Below are 18,858 nucleotides of genomic sequence, written 5' to 3'. Positions count from 1 at the left end.
GTAATGAAAGGATAAGCACAGACTATTTTGCAGAAGTTCAGATATTTATGTAAGCATCTCTCAAATGCATCATTTCAGCTTTTAATATTTATGAGTTGTAGTGGAGAATAATGAAGGAAATAAACGCAAGTGTTCATTTTTCCCCCTGGGCCAAATTAGACTATTTAAACAGACCACAGAGGTCCTGGTGTTTCGCAAATGTAAGAAGAGACAGGAGCAACTTCTTGACCCACAGCATTTAAGTGTCACATTTATAAGATGGATCATTGAAACTTTGCCTTAAAAGATTCGCCCCAGGAATTCAGTTAAGAGTGAACAACATTACTTAAAATGAATAAGCACAAAAACAAATTAAAAAGCAGTTCTATCATGGTTTGATAATATGTATATATATTTATGTATATATATATAGTGATATATATGTATATATATTTATTTATATATATATGTATATATATTTATTTTAAAGATTTTATTTATTCTTGAGAGAGAGAGAGAGAGAGAGAGGCAGAGACACAGGCAGAGGGAGGAGCAGGTTCCATGCAGGGAGCCCGACATGGGACTCGATCTCGGGTCTCCAGGATCAAGCCCTGGGCTGAAGGTGGTGCTAAACCGCTGAGCCACCCAGGTGTCACCTTTAGTGATATTTAGACTTTCAGATTTTTGCAGGAAGTTATGAGGACAACACGAACTTGTGCTTGGTCCAATATTTGCTTATGATTTCAAGCGTCTTTGAAACAGAGCTGGAGCACTTAGAATTTATGGGTGGGTAGGAGGAAGTCCTCCTATATTCTTTAGAATATAAAAACCAAGATCATGGTTAATGGTCCTGTATGAATTGTCATGTCTGCGCAGTTGCTCATGGTTAGTCTCAGAATTCGTACTTGTGTCATTCTCCCACCCCAATGCCCAAGCCACCACCTCTGCCTCTTTTCCAGGCTGCCCATCTTTTGAAATCCATTTCAAGGGTGACCTCTTTCAAAAAGTCCTCAATGATCCCTTAACTGAAGAATAACACCTCCTTTTTGGGCCTTCCATGGAACCCTCATTAGGAGCTCAGTCCCTCCACCATGTCCTGTTGTTGCTGGTACACATTTCCCTCCTATAAGGTCTAAGCTCCCTGAGGATCTTGTCTCCCCATCTCTGCATCTTCCATGTTAATTAGCAGAAAGCCCCCTTTCTAAATGGTGCTCAGTAAATATTTGAAGACTCAAAGACTTTATAAAAAAGTGGTAATTTGGTTTCTGTGATAATGTATTGATGTCCAGAACATGCACACACAAAAAAAATCGTAACAAGTGAGCAAAGTCTTAGAGGCGAAATAAAAGGCTTCTTAGGTGATGTTCATGACATTTAGTATGACTCTTTTAAGATTTAACTATTCCTTCTTCTCCTCACAAAACTTACTCTTTAGGCACACCAGCTTATAATAACTGTAGCTTAGACAATTTTATGTTAATTAGAGATATTAAAATGTCTCAAGTTACACCCAAATTTAAAAATAATTCACTTCTCCCCTTCCCCAGCTGCTTCAGGAAAGAGGAAGATTTTCTTAAACAATATATTAAGAAGGGTAATGATAGATACATTTGCCTATTTTAAAATTAAAAATTTCTGTTAATCAAAAGACATCATAAAGAGTAAAAAGACAAGCCACAAAGAATTAGGGAGGATAATTGCAACATATCTAACAAATAAAGGTCTGATATCCAGTATAAATAAAAAATTTCTTATAAATAGAACTTTAATTGTGGGTAAAAGATTTAAATAGATGCTTTACAAAATAAAAATACCAAATGGCCAATATACATATGAAAATGTGCTCGATCTCAGTAGTCACTAGGTAAAAAAATTAAAACCACACTGAGATCATACTGTATGCACACTAGGGTGGCAAAATTTAAAAATCTGACAAGATTTTTCTTGGAGCAATGGGAACTTCATATTCTGCAGTTAGGAGTGTAAACTGCAACATTCCACTTGGAAAGAGTTTGGCATTTATCTAATAAAGCTGAAGAAATGCTCTATGACCCCGCAATTCCAGTTCTAGATCTATACTCTTGAGAAACTCATGCCCATGTACACTAGGATCCCTGCTCATGTTCAGGACAGTACTGCTCACCACAGTCAACCACTGGAGGCAACCAAGCCACCAGTAAGCAGGATGGATAAATAAATTGCTACATGCAACAAGGGTAAATCTTACAAACAACGCTAAGTAAAAGAAACAACACGTAGTAAAAGATACAACACGTGTATATTAATAGACATATATATATTATATATATGTCTATTAATATTTACTTACATATATATAAAACTCCATGTGTATACAATTCAAAAACAGACAAAACTAAATTGTATTGTTTAGGTATGCATGCATGAGTGAACAAACACTTAGGCAAAGCAAGGAAGTGATTATCCTAAAAACTGGGATGTTACCTCTGAGTAAAGGGAGTAGGAAATACACGGGTACTTCTCAGATGCCAGCAACAGATGGACTATTTCTTGTCCAGTGGAAAGTACACAAGTGATTACAATTCCACCCATTTGTGTTTTGTGCACTTCCGACGTATGTGTTGACGACAAATTGTTTTAAGACTATGTGCAATGGTGACATGTGGGAGACTGTAGATTTACACATGATAAAAACGCTCCCTCCCCTTTCACATTTATTATTTGGTAAAAATCAGTCTTGAATTCTTTGGGTTTTGAATTAGAAGAGGTCTTTAGGAATTCATTCACCTGTATTCACTTTTCTTTGAATATATCCTGCACTTTCCTGTTATTTTGTTTTGTTTTGTTTTGCTTAAGATTGCCAGAGAGAGGAAATAATTTGTGGTATGCATACTTCAACTTTTCACCTTCTAAGCCTGTGGCAGACAGCACTAATTGATCACTGCATTCTTTTTTTGCTAACCCTGGTTCTAGTCTCAGAATCCTTGGTTTTATAGTTTTCCAGGCAGCCACTACCAACAGATCAGTGCTGCTATGTGAGATGGAATGGAATAGTAAATAGTTACCTCTATCTGCCACTGGAGTATTTCCCTCTCTAAAACTGATTTTGGAAGATCTATTCTTTCCTAAAGGTCCCCCTCAGACACCACAGTTTTCACAGACCTGACCTCTTCCCTCAATGAAGTCTTCAAACATATTCACCTGCCTTATGCGCAACTCTTCATTATTGCTTCTTCAAGAAGACTTTTTAGATATTTCTCTCCTAATTCCCCACATCCCCCATTACATTTTTATAAAAAGATTTTATGTATTTATTAATTTGAGAGAGAGAGAGAGAGAGAGAGAGAGAGAGAAGGAGCAAGTGGAGTGGCAGAGGGAGAGGGAGAAGCAGACTCCTCACTGAGCACAGAGCCAGATGCAAGGGTTCTTTCCCAGGACCCTGAGAACGTGACCTGATCCAAAGTCAGACACTTCACTGGATGAGCCACCAGGTGAGATGTGCCCCCATCCCCACTTTTACATTTTAGCATGCACCTTTATAGCTATGTACTTAGTCATAAAGTTCCTTGGCCTTATGACTCTGGTTTGTTTCTCAGGGTCATACATTAGTATAAGTGTTTTAAAAACTAAAAAGAGCACTCCCACAATTTAGCTCCTCCCAACCTCTCCACCTGATAAAATATTAAAAATTTAAGTTCAGATGAGGAAGGGATAACTGCAAGTATTCACAATAGACAAATTGACTATTTTGTAAAACATGGCATTATCAAAATGCTGGTCATTGCAAGCTTACCATGAGCTTAACTTTGAATTACACCATACTGTTTCTATAGAATTTAAATTAGAAAGGGAAGAGGGAGGGCTAGGTGGCTCAGCAGTTGAGGTCTGCCTTGGGCAGTGATCCCAGGGGTTGGGGATCATGTCCCACATGGGGCTCCTTGCAGGAAAGCCTGCTTCTCCCTTTCCCGGTGTCTCTGCATCTCTCTCTCTCTCTCTCTCTCTCTCTCTCTCTCTCTCTCTGTGTCTCTCATGAATAAATAAATAAATAAATAAAATCTTAAAAAAATTAGAAAGGGAAGAGAACTGCATTAGCATGGACTAGATATGAAGCCCTAGCCTTTCCCTCCACTGTGTATAAATATGAGGCTCCTGCTTTGGTTGCCACACAATGGCAGAGAGGAAATCATTGGGGCACTTAAGTGTCTCATATGACTACATAGAATTCTAGTGTTTCTGGGCTATGGTGACCACAAGGCTGTAGAGTAGAGGGGGTGGAGCAGGGGATGCAGAGGGAGGGGCAGGGCCCCTAATATCACAGCAAGAAAACTTTTCTCCTTTTGTTATTCAGATCTTGTTCTTAAGGACTAGATTTTTTTTGTAAGATTTTATTTATTCATTCATGAGAGACAGAGAGAGAGAGAGAGAGAGAAGCAGAGACACAGGCAGAGGGAGAAGCAGGCTCCATGCGGGGAGCCGGATGCAGGACTTGATCCTGAGGCTCCAGGACCATGCCCTGGGCTGAAGGCAAGTGCCCAACCGCTGGGCCACTGGGGCTGCCCAAGGACTAGACTTTTTTGATATTCTCAGAACATTATAACTTGATCCATAGTACCCAAAAGCCCCTGCTTTTAAATTCTGTCTTCTGAGACATAAATGAGGGTCTACAGTTTTTTTCTATATTGTGTTCTAAAATGCTTTTTCTCTCCGTAAGGCTATAATCCAGTCTTTCTGATAGTACATGAGAATCACCTTGGGTTCTTGTTAAAATGTTCCCTCCCCTCATTCTTTTCCTGATTTTTCTTCAAGGAGAGGGGAATGACCCTGCTGTTTGAGGAAGCCACACAGAGGGAACTTTGGCTCCTCTTGCATTTTCCTCTTGCATTTTACTCTGGTCATTATTTTAGGGTTAGCAATATTATCTGCTGGTTCAGCTAATTTGATCCTCTACCAGATTTGCCCTGAAGAGTTTAATGTCAATTTTCACCTTGATTTCTTGAAAAGAAAAGGATTGGGTCTATTTGTATAATTACATAGTGATAATGATTAAGAGGGGATGCTGGCAAGTTTTCACAGCGGACAACAATAACCCTGGAATAATGTAGTGCTATCTGATTACCACATTATGATGTTTCCATGGCAATGTCGCTTTAAACATTGGTGGTGTGATATTGCCTAGGATAATGAAGCAACAACCTTAGTGTAAGGACACACTACGAAAATGTTTTTATGCAATCCAGTAACAGGATATATTTGAGTAATGAAAGAAATGAGGGCAAAATGCCTTATGTATAGACCATTCAAGTTATGGTTTAGGTAACAGGAGAGTGGGCAAAAGTTGAAATTGCTTAAGACACTATTGTGTAAGAGACAAAAATATTTAACTGGCAATGGTTCTACATGTTTTCCGACATGTGGGTCCCAAAAGAAAATTCATGACACATATTGGTTTTTCTGGATATGAGTATACTTATAAGCTTTTATCTTTACAGTGTTGTTATTTATATATGTTCCTTTTATTGGCTCATAATCCTCAGTGCTGATTTAGTGTATAGTAAACTACAGTATTTACATCTTCTAAAATATCCTGATTTAGGACAGGATCACCGTTGCATAATGGGTTTCAACTTCTTGGGGATTTTGGTTCTGCTGAAGGATTAGTTCCCACAGAACAGCTCTAATTTATTAGCCTACTTTCCATAGCCCCTGCATGGGTACTTTGCAGGTATGGTCTCACTTAATCATCATGATAGTCCAGTAAAGTTGATATTATTGTACCATTTCCCAAATGAGGAAAATGAGACTTAAGGAGGATAGGTGACCTCTCAAGTTCACAGGGCTAGTTCATGGTAAAGCTATAATTAAAATGAGATCTGTTTAGCTTGCAGCCTAGACTGTTCTAGTTTTAGACTAAAAACTTTCTGGCTCCATCCTCTATCTAGACCAAGATGAACTGTATGTAGTATTTTTCTTTATATTTAAAGATGACATAGCTGACAGTGAATACTACCTTTGTGTTTACTTAAGCAGCTAAGAAAAGTATGTGACTGTCACAGAGAGCATATTTGGACAAGAATAAGAAGGCAGAGAATTAACAGGTTTCATCAATATTTTTTGTTACCAGATAATAACAATGAAATTTTACATTCACCTTATGGCATCTACTTTATAGGCACCTGAAAGGACCCAAGTTATAAAACGTAAAGGAACAAAATAAACATCAACATTACACAATGTTCCTGGCATATGAAAGAGCAGTAGACATTGTTTGTTCTAGAATGTCATGTTGCGTAAGTGTGATTATTGTTAAAAAGCATTTTTCTACTATTTTCTATCCAGGGTAAATTGCAGATTCTAAATGGTGATGCTTTTTAGATCTCATTATTCTGTGAAGGTTCCATCTAACTTTGACAGTCTGTATTCTTCATTTTACTGCTCCTGTACAACCTATACTTGCTTAGGTACATAGGTTTGACCTGCCTCAACCCGAATGTAACCCTGGTTATGTACTAAATTTAGCTTAACTAGCCTAGGCCCCTTTAGGACAGACACTATATATAGCTTACACATCTTTCTATTAACTGGTTGATTTTTTTACTTTTCAAATTGCTTTTTTTTAATCACAGAATAAATATGTATTCCTTGTAAGAAGTCAAATCACAGAAAATGTATAAAGACAAAGTAGAAATCCCCACTTTCCCTGTTCCCCGCCCACAATCCCAAGAGCTGACCATTCACTACAATTTTCTGTGTAGCTTTTTAGCCTTCATATACACCATTCCATTTTTTTTAAAGATTTTATTTATTTATTCATGAGAGACACAGAGAGAGACACAGAGAGAGACCCAGACACACAGGTAGAGGGAGAAGCAGGCTCCATGAAGGAGCCCGATGCAGGACTCGATCCCAGGTCTACAGGATCACACCCTGGGCTGATGGTAGGTGCCAAACTGCTGAGCCACCCAGGGATCACCTACACCATTCCTTTTGATAGACATTTATATTGTGTCCAATTTTTTGCTATTACAAACTGTTATTTAATGAGCAGTCCTGCAACTAGTCCTTTTGTTAGTTTTAAGTATTCCTAAAGATGAGCCCTCATGATGAGGGCCTGAAAGTGCTGCTCTGACCCCACAGTACCTCAAGGGGTACTAGGGGTAGAGGAAGCTGGGATAGTGGTGAGATAGTGGTGCTACCTCTGTTTCAAAAACAATGTACAGGCAGCCTGGGTGGCTCAGTGGTTTAGTGCTGCCTTCGGCCCAGGTCGTGATCCTGGAGACCCAGGATCGAGTCCCGCGTTGGGCTCCCTGCATGGAGCCTGCTTCTCCCTCTGCCTGTGTGTCTGTGTCTCTCTCTGTGTCTCTAATAAATAAATAAAATCTTTAAAAACAACAACAACAACAACAACTGTACAGCTACTCCTCACTCCTGCAAGGCTCCTATTCACTGGGGGCAGCCTATGACCTTATGCAGTTTGACACTCAGGACAAGGCGGTTAAGTCAGGTGTGGCTTCAGGTTCCACCACCCTCCTGCTTCACATTAGATTTGAGACCTCTTCTTTCCCATCTTTGGGCTCACTCCCAAACCAACCAGAAGCAGGAGATGTTGAAGGGGCTCCAGCCCATGTTCTCTGGCTCAGCACCCAGCCCTGTAGGCTAGCTACCTAATCAGTGCTCAATCAGTCATTCGTATCACTTTAAGAAAAAATTTTGACATTTTTATTTTAAGTTGGCTCCACCCCCAACGTGGGGCTTGAACTCAAGACCCTGAGGTCAAGAGTCACATGCTCTACTGACTGAGCCAGCCAGGTGCTTCAAGAAAAATTTAGACTCGTGACAGCAGAATCCCTAAAATGGAAGGGAGGTGATAAATGTATTTTTCATTGGGGAAAAAGGAACAGGAAAGGTTCAGAATTCATAGTACTTTTAGGAAGAGCTAACTGTAATGGGCTAGATGACCCCCTAAATTATACACCTATGAGAACCATCAAAAAGAGATGAGAAGCCCAAAAACAAATTATTCTGAGGGAGGGTGAAGAGTGGGATAGATCAATGCTTGGGCATGACTGTGAGGGGTAGAAAGGCAGGGAAGAGGAGTTCCTTTCTCACTACCTCCTGCAAAATTCCTCTAAAGTAAAGGAGCTTCAGGGGCTTGTGAAAATTCAGATTCATGGGTCTCACCCTCAAAGCTTCTGACTGTTCCATTGGGGTGGGCCTCCAGCATTTGTATGAGCATAGGCTCCTCAGCTGGTTTATGCTGCTTGGTCTGAAGACCAAATCTTAAGATTTGCTGTACTGTGACCTGACAGGTATGTCATAGATTTTTAAAAGTTGGGAAACAATGCTTCAGGGAGTTGTCACTCATAATTTGAGAATAGTTACCAATAGATCTCTGAGAAGAAAAGTAGATTAATTGCTTACTTCTAACCCCTCCTTTTAAAGCCTGAATACCTTTACTCTGTATCAACCTTCGTCCCTCTTCCTGCCTGAAGAAGATGTGGTTTTATTATAAAGTTTGTGGGGAAGTTGGGATACTGGGCAGGAGTGAATTGCTAAACTGAGAAAAGCAGAGAAGGCTGGAGGGTGGGTGAGACGGAGAAAGGAGGCGTTGCCGCCTTTAGCTACACCTGACAACAATGTTAACTTGAGTGTCATTGAGGCTGCTGAAGGGGACGGCCAGTGGGACTGTGCTGTTCTCTGCTGGCAGCCTTGGCCTATGCAGGACTGCCTTGGCACTCAAGCATTTTCTGGAAGCCAAAGAAGGTAGAGGGAACATCTCTGAGTCCAGAGGATAGCAAAGCACTTTATACAGAAGAATTACTTGATTTCTTTCTCTCTCATAAAAAAAGGTACGATTCAATTTTTCCTTCCCAGGAAAGGAAATGGGGAAAGTTAGCAAAAGGAGAAAAGGAAAGGTTGGTGAAGTGATGGCATTTTGGTTCTAATGTGGGCACTTCATCTGAGTGGAAATAGCTAACAAGTCTGTGCTCTGGGTGGGGGTGAGAGGGACTCAGCCCCCTCACCGGAGGAGGAATGGAGGCAGCAGTGCCTGTGAGTTTGCATCCGGGCCTCCCTGGCCCCCACTGACCAGGGCTGTGCACCATGGGGAGGGTGTGTTTGCACACACAGTGCCGAAGAGGAGGATGAAAGGTCTACAGAGGAGGCTGAACTGTTCTGTTTGCAGATTGATATAGACTCAACCTTCACTTCACGGTCAGTGTTGTGAGTGGCCCTAAGCTGGGAGTCAGTCTCCTGTGCCCCTGCATGGCTGGGCCGTGGGAACCTGAGCATGCCCCCAGGAAGGAGAGGTTATAGCTTGTACATCTATAACTTGAGGGGATTAGGGCAGCTGATCTCCAAGGTCCATGAAATCAGATTAGAATTTCAATGAAATGCTTTCTGTAGACATTACATAAGCAATTGTTGAACTGAGTTATCTAAAAAAAGAGCTATATTTTAGGATTAAATGAGGGTTTGTAAGGATCTTTTGGCATTACCTGTCATGTCTCAGTATAGGTGTAGGCAACACGCTTGTCAGGAGCCATCCAAACTCAGCCAGAGTGTGCAGCAGAGGGCCGTAATCCGTTTTGATTTCACACCCCTGAGTAAATAAGCATAGGAGCTCATAGCCTTAATGGCAAGGACAACCAGCTACACAGGTGATTACAATAAAGGGTGATGGGTATGACGGTAAAGGGAGTTCATGCTCCATGAAATACAATTTCACCAGCTGCACTTCCTGGGCTTCATTTTCTGCTACTTGCTGCTTTCTAACCATTGAACCAAGGCAGAAACACTGGGGATCAGAGTAGAGAGAGGTTACCATATGGTTCTCCAGAGTTTGGGTCTTCCTTCTGTCTTGTTCCCTTGGTCTTGTATAGACATCAGTCTTTAAGGTATGGGGCTTGGAAATCGGCATTTTTAAAAAGCTCCCTTGTGATTTGGATCCAAGTAGTTTACAGACCACAGTAATAGAAACACAGGTCAAGGGATTGGGAAGTGAGGACAAGAGTAGGAAGTGAAGGGGGGGAGGGGGAGTGAAAGGTGAATGGGGCTTAGATGCAGAGTCATTTCCCTGCTTTTTACTCATTTGGAATTGATTTTTACTTGGAGCTTTACCTCTTTCCCCAAATCCTTTCCTTCCCCTCAGTGGGATTTCTGATTTCTTTGAAACCTCTCTCTATGCCCTTATAAGGCCAGAGAGGTAATCGTGTTCATGGAAGAGCCTGTCAGTGAGGGCCTCATACACACAACACAATATACCTGAATTCAGTCTGTACACCTCAAGGGCAGTCCATTCGGGGACATCTGAATTCAGAGTGCACAACATCAGCAGCAATGTCATCTCTGATTAGGAAGGACAATGCTGTGTGTACATATTTGGCCTGGCGAGAGAGAACACCTTTTGGATATTTTTGCCTTTGAAAGTCAATTCACAAGGTAAAGAAAAGTCAGTCACATTGGTTGCTTGGAGATAAAATGGTAGTTATTGACTGAGTTTTTTTTCAGTTTCAGCCAGTTGTCATGGCATGTGTAAAGAGAATCTCAGTGCCAGGGAACTTTGCTTAGGATTAGATTAGAATGTCAAGTCTTTGGGAATCTACTGCTATTTAGAAAAAGGTAATTATTTTGCTATCTTATAACAAAGTTGAACATTGAGTAAAGGAAATCACCCTTTCACAAATCTGAACAAAGTCTGTTTTTGCACTTGTGATGAAATTGTGAATCTTGCACAAACACATGTTTGAAGGAAGGATGCTGCATGTATTAGGCAATGAAGATCTTTATCATGTAAAACTAAATATAAAATTAAAGCTAAATTGTCAGAAAACTGCAGTTTACCTCAATAACGGTCCATTGTTCTACGACGATGGCATCATTTCCTTTCCTACTGGAACCAGGAACTCCAGAACCTTCTTCTTCATAGATAAAGAATCCTTCCAAAGATTTAGGCAAATGGTCCCCTGTGAGGAAAAGGATACAATTAAGAAAAGATGCAAATACTGAGTATCTCTTAAGATCATTTAAATCCCTAGATAACTGTTTTAGGAAGCTGAAAGAAAAGCACTTGTATTGCCTGAATCAATAACATCCTCCTCCTTCTCTTTGAAGGTTATTATTTTTTTGGGGGGGGGAGTTCAAGACAGTTTTGCACTTCACTGAATTAAAATCACACTGGAAATATGAAAACTACAATAACAAAAACAAGATAAAATAATATTGTACAATGAGAAGCAAGTGGATTTCCTGAGCCAAAAAAGCATCGGGAAATGATCTTGACCTTGAAATCAAATTTTGGTTTCTAATCTGTATGTTTATGCATATTAATCACACCATTAAGAGAGAAAACATAAAAAATGTTAATCCTTGAAATTACAGTTGTGATATTAAAAAGAATGTGAGGTAAGATTACTTCAAAAAATACAAACACAAAACAATTCTTCCATGATGCTTTAAAAAAATAATAAAAGAATGGTAACAGGAAAATACTAAACAGAAGTCATTGTCAAAAGAATTCCTGCTGGGAAGGAAGTTTTAAGGGAGGGCCTCTCTGACATTTTCTTGAATAGTTGACAATAACCAGCTGGTGAAAACTAAACTGATTTTATGGACATTCTTTTGTCTCTTATTTTGCAATAGGAGACAATTTTCCCATGGTCGGTCATGTGCTGGTTAAACATTTTGGTTTGTTATACTGCATGGTGTCGTATCAAAGTCTCCGGGCTGGATGGTTATCTAAATTATAACTTATGAAGTTTTCAAGTGACCTCTTAGGTTTAAAGATAAAAAAGACAAACATAATTTCAGTGTAATTCTCAGTTTTGATTTTTTATTAACAGCCTATAAACTTTAAAAGAAAATCCTGAATATTATTTCCATCATTTGCAGTTAGGGAACTTACTATAAGAAGCACTTACATTGTTCAGACTGGCTCCCAAAAACCCAGTAAAGTTTAATTTACTAGTTGGAATTAGTTTTCTAATTACAGTATATGTACATATTCTACCCTCTTTAAATGTACTTATCCATTGTCACACCAAAGTGACCAGGGGATGTAAATCTTTCTGATTGTAAGTTTAGAGCATCACAAGACTATCTTTAAAACTATGCATGCCCCAAGCCCTTCTTTTAGAATGGGGGTATGAATTTTAGAAATAACTATATACTGTAATAATTATGTAGTTAGTTATAATCTGCCTCTTATTTACTTTGGCCTTATATAATGTGAGAACCATCAGTTTCGTGGCTCTACGTTTTCTTATTCTCGCTATTGGGCCCTAATACTTCTAAATTTCTTTTCTTAAAAAAGATTTTATTTATTTATTTTTATTTTTTTTTTTTAAATATTTTATTTATTTATTCATCAGAGATACACAGAGCGAGAGAGAGAGAGGCGGAGACACAGGCAGAGGGAGAGGGAGAAGCAGGCTCCATGCACCGGGAGCCCGACGTGGGACTCGATCCCGGGTCTCCAGGATCCGCCCTGGGCCAAAGACAGGTGCCAAACCGCTGCGCCACCCAGGGATCCCCCAGATTTTATTTATTTATTTGAGAGAAAGCATGAGACAGAGAGACTGTGAGCAGGGGGGAGGGGTAGATGGAGAGGGAGGAGCAGACTCTCTGCTGAGTGGGGAGCCCAATGTGGTACTTGATCCCAGGACCCTGGGCTGGGATCAGACCTGAGCTGAAGGCAGAGGCTTAACCGACTGAGCCACACAGACACCCCTTTAAATTTCTTTTGGCTTAAAAGAATGAAAGTGTGGTAGGCTCATACAATGCAATATTATACAAGAATAAAAAAGCTGTGTAGCAACATGGATGAATTTCAGATACTATGTTGAGCAAAAGAAGCCAGACACAAAAGTATATATATACTGTATATTCAAGTATATATACTGTATACTTCAACCTATGTGAAGTTCAAAAACAGGCAAAATCAATCTATGGTGATGGGTGTCAGAATAATGCTTACTCTGGGTGGGAGGATATTGACTAGGAAGGGTCATGAGGTGATTTTCTGGGATGTTGCAAATGTTTTGTATCATTTTTCCCCCTCTACATCCCTTCCTCCTAGCTTTACTGACACATAACTAACATATGAAGAGAGTCTATATCTTGAACATTTATGTTCTATTCAGTTGTACACAAAAGATTAATGCACTTTACTACCTGGACATAAATTTAGGTTCCTCCTTCTCACTTTAGAGCTCCCAGAGCCCGGGCCGACCTGGCTCTTTTTATTTATTTTTATTTTTTATTTATTTTTATATATTTTTTGTGCATATAAAATTTTTATTTTCTTTTTTTTAAAGATTTATTTATTTATTTGTGATAGACGTAGAGAGAGAGAGAGAGAGACAGAGAGAAGTAGGCTCCATGCCGGAAGCCCAACGCAGGACTCTATCCCGGGTACCCAGGATCAGGCCCTGGGCTGAAGACAGGTGCTAAACTGCTGAGCCACCCAGGGATCCTCCTAAAATTTTTATTTTCAAATTGAGGCTTATTTAAAAATAACATTTAGGAATTTATACTCACAGGTCATGTTATAGGTAATACCCAAAGAAGATAATCAAAACATATTTTTTTAAGATTTAGTATATGTTTGGTATTAAAACTAAATTTTGTTACTAAATCTGCATAAGGTTAGCATTAGCAAGATTAAGATTAGACAGTAGATTTCTGGCTAGAGATTATTATAGACAAATATTCAGGAAAATTTCAACAATTACCATCAGTAAAATGGTCCATTGTTGGTCCATGGGCCCATGCCAATCCCCAGAGCCACTGATGAAGGATACTTACACAGGAGAAAGAACTGGTGGCAAGGCAGGGTGGAAGGGAAGGTCTAATGGAGGGTGACTGTTTGGGTGCCTGGTGTGATAAACCTTTCAGGTAATTGAGTGAGGTGATAATCTAAACAATTACTTAACTGTTCCCGAACTGAGTCACTTCTTAGCAGTACAAATTCCAGAACTTCTCAGCCAGTCTGCCTTGCCCCACAGGTATGCTGAGAGCCTGTCACAGAAGTGCCAAGATATAGGGTGCCCCCTGCAGCTCAGAGAAGCTTTATCCTCTTATACCTGTATGCCTTATAATATTACCATTTTCTATGTGCACATAATATGCAAAAGTTATAAGGCATTGGCCTGATACACTGTTTCTTAATTTTTTTTAGCCAAATACCAATAGCAAATGAAAGTATACCTATTTCTGTATCCTTGAAGGATGGTCTCCAACTACAGTTTGAAGTGATTTGTGGCAAGAATAGGGTTTCTTTAAAGTCTAATGTTAGGGCACCTGGGTGGCTCAGTGGTTGAACCTTTGGCTCAGGTTGTGATCCCGGGGTCTCTGGGATTGAGTCCCCCATCAGGTTCCTCATAGGGAGCCTGCTTCTCCCTCTGCCTATGTCTCTGCCTCTCTCTCTCTGAATAAATAAAATCTTAAAAAAAAAAGGAGGCCTAATGTTATATCTTAAAATCCACGCAAACTTTGCGTTCTTTTCAAATAGATTCTTATTACGTAAAAAAGTACAGTTCTCCATCTCCCCATCTTAAGTAATAGCGAGTGAGATTCTAGGAAGAGGTTTATCTTGTGAACCTTTGTACTCCCTAGAACAAGGCTAAATACCTCCAGGTACTTGGACCCTGGTTTGAGAAGCACAAGCTTAAAGGATTCTCAGAGAATGGTTTACTTGTCTGGACATGTGCTCTGACACATTCATGTCAGCTACATATGACATTGACATTTCTGTAAATGTAAGGAAAGGTAACATTCTGTTTTAGTATATTTGGTCCATTTGTAATTTTTTTTTTTTTTTTTTTTTGGCATTATACTGCCTAGAGATGGGCCTTGGACCATGTCTGAGAACTGGAGAGCACATACAGCAGCTCTCAGTTGAAGATCATTCATAAACATTCTTTCTTCAAAACAAATCTCAGCCTGTTTATTTTTCTCTGTCTCTACAATCCTCTCTCTATGGACCAATGCAATGGCCTCTTAATAGCACCTGCCTTTCCATTCTTGCCCTCTCTCATCCACTCTCCAAAATGAAGCCAAAGAGGTTCTTTGAAAAATGCAAATCAGGTCATAACTCCCTCTTAAATCTTCAATGACTGATTTGGAATAAAAATCCTGGTAGGATGGGACACCTGGATGGCTCAGTGGTTGAGCATCTGTCTTCAGCTCAGGGCGTGATCCTGGGGTCCTGGGATCAAGTCCCACATCAGGCTCCCCACCGGGAGCCTGCTTCTCCCTCTGTCTGTGTCTCTGCTCTTTTTATGTCTCTCATGAATAAATAAATAAAATCTAAAACAAAACAAAACAAGACCTGGTGGGATGGCAAAAAAAAAAAAAAAAAAATCAATCCTGGCAGGATGGCAAATTGGTTAAGACCACACACACCACCTAGGTGCCCTCCTGCCACAAAACTTTCTAGTTGCATGAGCATGGGTACATTTTAAAATATTTCGGTACTTCAGCTTCCTCATCTGTAAAAGGAAGATCATTATCATACCAACTCATAGGGTTGCTGTGGGGAGTAAATGAGTCATAAATGTAAAGTGCTGAGAACAGTGCTGGTATATAGTAAGTACAAATACATATTAGTTAGGTCCTTTTTAAAAAAATATTTTATTTATTTGACAGATATAGACAGCACAAGCAGGGGGAGTAGCAGGGAGAGGGAGAAACAGGCTCCCCACTGAGCAGGGAGCCCGATGTGGGACCTGATCCTGGGGCCCCGGGATCATGACCTGAGCCGAAGGCAGACACCCAACGGAGTGAGCCACCCAGGTGCCCCTAGCTAGCTCTTGTTGCATTATTTTAAGTCCAGCTGCTGCTTACCTCTTCCACCTTGTCTGGAGTTATTCTCTCTTCCTACCCTGCTCTAGTGACACAGGCCTTTTCCCTGTTCCTCTTTCTGGCCCTAGGGTTTTTGAACATCTGGGGGTGTTTCCTTTGCCTAGAATGGTCTACCACTGGCTCCTGAATGCTGGCTTCCCAGTCTCAGTGTGATTGGTGCCTCATCGGGTGGGACGTCCTGCCCCTCCTTACGATATCATGTTGGGTAATGTCACAAAACTTCTCTTAATTTTGAAATTAGACATATGTTTCCATACCCATTGCTGCCTGACTGCTTTATGCCACATGGCCAACGTTTTGAGAGTGGGGAAGACGTCCATTTTGCTTATCAGTGTAAGCCCAGTGCCTGGCATAGGGCCTGGCATATACATATATGAGTGAAGTGAATTAATACAGTCCTCATTCTGATAGTTTGCCTGCTAGCTGCACACAAGCATTTTTATAGGGGTGAAGAGATCAAAATGAATTTAAGTCTGATAATTCATAAAAAATCAAAATGTAGCCTTAAGATGTGGGTGCACTAAAGGTGGGAAGAGACTATTCTCTGGCAATGATAGGGGCATTTATAGGCTAATAAAGTATTGGGAACTCATGGTGGTGTGTGTGCGTGTGTGTGTTTTATACCAGCTGGCAAAGCTGCTCATCTCAGCCTACTGGGCCTCTACACATTCTGGTAAAATAAAGTGTTTTGTCTTTGTTGGCTCAACTGGGGAAATCTGTTGTAGACTCTCCTGGGACCATTTGGAGGTTTTAACCCTACAGTGCAAGCCCCTTGTGCATATGCAGTGATTCCAGCAGAGGACCAGTTTGGTGAGGGCCCAGGGATGCTGGAGGAGGTCAGATACAGGAGGCCACTGCAGTGGGAACCCTCAGGCTGCAAGAACAGCGAGAGGACTGCTGGGTGCCTCTCGTGTGGGGCTTTTTTGAAGCGGAACAGGCTTTGAGAGTGCGTGGGAAAGGGCACTGAGGAAGAATTTCACAGACCTTACAACCTCTCCATTGTGACCCCAGCTAAGGAGAAAACTTTTTAAAACGTTTTGTTTTCCCTCTCCCTGTTTCTAGAGGAAGATACTTTATAAAATGAGATTTGTGGGGTAAAGACATTGTCTGTGCAATGTCTGGTTTTGTACTTCTTTTCCTTGTGATAGGCTGACTTCTGACAATATTTTGGAAGAGGATGGAAGCAAGACAAAACAAAATACGCATTGTCCTCCATGTGCTTTAGCTGTCAGGCATCAAATAACCCAGAACAAAGCAACCAATTCAGCCCTGCTTCCTCTGACTTGCTTCTCACAGTGACACAGGCATGGGTCACAATTTCCCCTCTGCAGCTTCCCTGTGTACTCGTAGGGAAGTCCTGAGTGACACACCCAGTTGCCAGACCCCACAGACCGTGGTGGCTCATTAGGGGCTTGGCATGGCCCTCAATGTAAAATGTCTAATGAGACATTCCAGAGCTGCTAAGAGGGAGAGATTCTCCCCTGGGCTCTCTAAATAGCTTCTGAGGCTTTGGGAACAAAAGCCCTACAGAGCCTCTGGCTGGCAACTGCTGGGGCTAATTTTATTTTCACCAGGCAAGGCCCAAGGCAGGGGATGTCTGAAAGAGATTTTGAAAAGAGTATTTTTCGTTTTTCCTTCAGCAGTTAGTCACAAACCAAAATTTGAAATGGCTCCAACTTAGACTTTTTGGAAGGAAGAGAAGGAGAAAGAGAGAGAGAAAGACATGAAACATAAACTGACCCCTAAGTAGGTGATCCATACGGAAAGTACTGTGACTGTACACAGCAAGCCACAGGGAAGAAAACTAACAGCAGAAACTAAACTCTGGCAGTGGGCGAGGCACTGTGGAGTCATTTTGTACGTACTGTATCTTACTAAATGTTCACAGCAGTAAAGTAGGGAATAGTTTTATTCGTCCTTTTAGGAAAATGTGGCTCAATAAGTTCCCTAACTTCTCTAGATCACTCAGTTAATAAGTAGAGGACATAGGATTTAAGACCTGGTTTATCTGATCCTAAAGTCCATGTTCTTCTTATTGGATTTTGCTTTTTCCATAAAAGGCCAACTTGGAAGAAGTTTCTAATAACCAAAAACACTAAGGAATATCTATTGAGCACTTGCTATGGGCTGTGTGTTATAGGCCATATTTCTGGGTGTTCCAATGGGCTAGATCTTTATTCTTGGTTTCTAGTTAAAAGAACCTATTGGACCATGATTCTTGGTAATTTTAGATAATTATCCAAAGTCTTTAGTTCTGTTAGTTGAGGTATCTCTGACTTAATGATAAGCTGATTTTCTTTTTTCAATTTTTAAAAAGTTTTAAATTCTAGTTAGTTAGTAATAAATAAATAAATAAATAAATAAATAAATAAATTCTAGTTAGTTAAACATATAGTGTAGTATTGGTTTCAGAAGTAGAATTTTAGTGATTCATCACATAATATATAACACCCAGTGCTCATCGTAACATGTGCCCTCCTTAATACCCATCACCTATTTAGCCTATTCCCTGCCCACCTCGCCTCCAGCAACCCTTAATTTATTCGCTGTAGTTGAGAGTCTCATGGAGCACCTGGGTGGCTCAGTCAGTTAAGCATCTGCTCAGGTCAGGATCTCAGGTTTCTGAGACTGAGCCCCGCGTCAGGCTCCTGCTTTTTCCTCTCTCTCTGCCTGGCCTGCCCCACCCCATGCTCTCTCTCTCTAATAAATAGATAAAATCTTAAAAAAAAAAAGTCTCTTATGATTTGCCTCCCCCTCTTTGTTCCTCCTTCCCTTATGTTCATGTTTTGTTTCTTAAATTCCAAATATGAGTGAAATCATATGGCATTTGTCTTTCTCTGACTCATTTTGCTTAGCATGATATACTCTGGCTCCAACCACATTGTTGCAAAAGGCAAGATTTCATTCTTTCTGATGGCTGAGTAACAGAATATTATGTATATATATACCCAACAGAATATTATGTATATATATATATATATATATATATATATATATATATATATATATATCACATTTTTATCCATCATCAGTTGATGGACA

General features: G+C 40.3%; 1 protein-coding gene across 1 annotated transcript in view; it reads right to left on the bottom strand.

Moving 5' to 3' along the window:
• Positions 1 to 18,858, bottom strand: part of RFTN2 (raftlin family member 2) — a 65,381-nt gene that overhangs the window by 14,890 nt on the left and 31,633 nt on the right. The window contains exons 6-7 of the mRNA XM_026002601.2: positions 10,798 to 10,919; positions 9,453 to 9,556 (exon numbers count right to left, since the gene is read on the bottom strand). Coding sequence (XP_025858386.2) covers positions 9,453 to 9,556; positions 10,798 to 10,919 — 226 coding nt within the window. The remainder of the gene's footprint in view (positions 1 to 9,452; positions 9,557 to 10,797; positions 10,920 to 18,858) is intronic.

This window comes from Vulpes vulpes, chromosome 16 (assembly GCF_048418805.1).
Source record: "Vulpes vulpes isolate BD-2025 chromosome 16, VulVul3, whole genome shotgun sequence".
Lineage (NCBI taxonomy): Eukaryota > Metazoa > Chordata > Mammalia > Carnivora > Canidae > Vulpes > Vulpes vulpes.
Note: the sequence above shows the minus strand (reverse complement) of the source record. Positions and strands in the feature narration are given on the sequence as shown.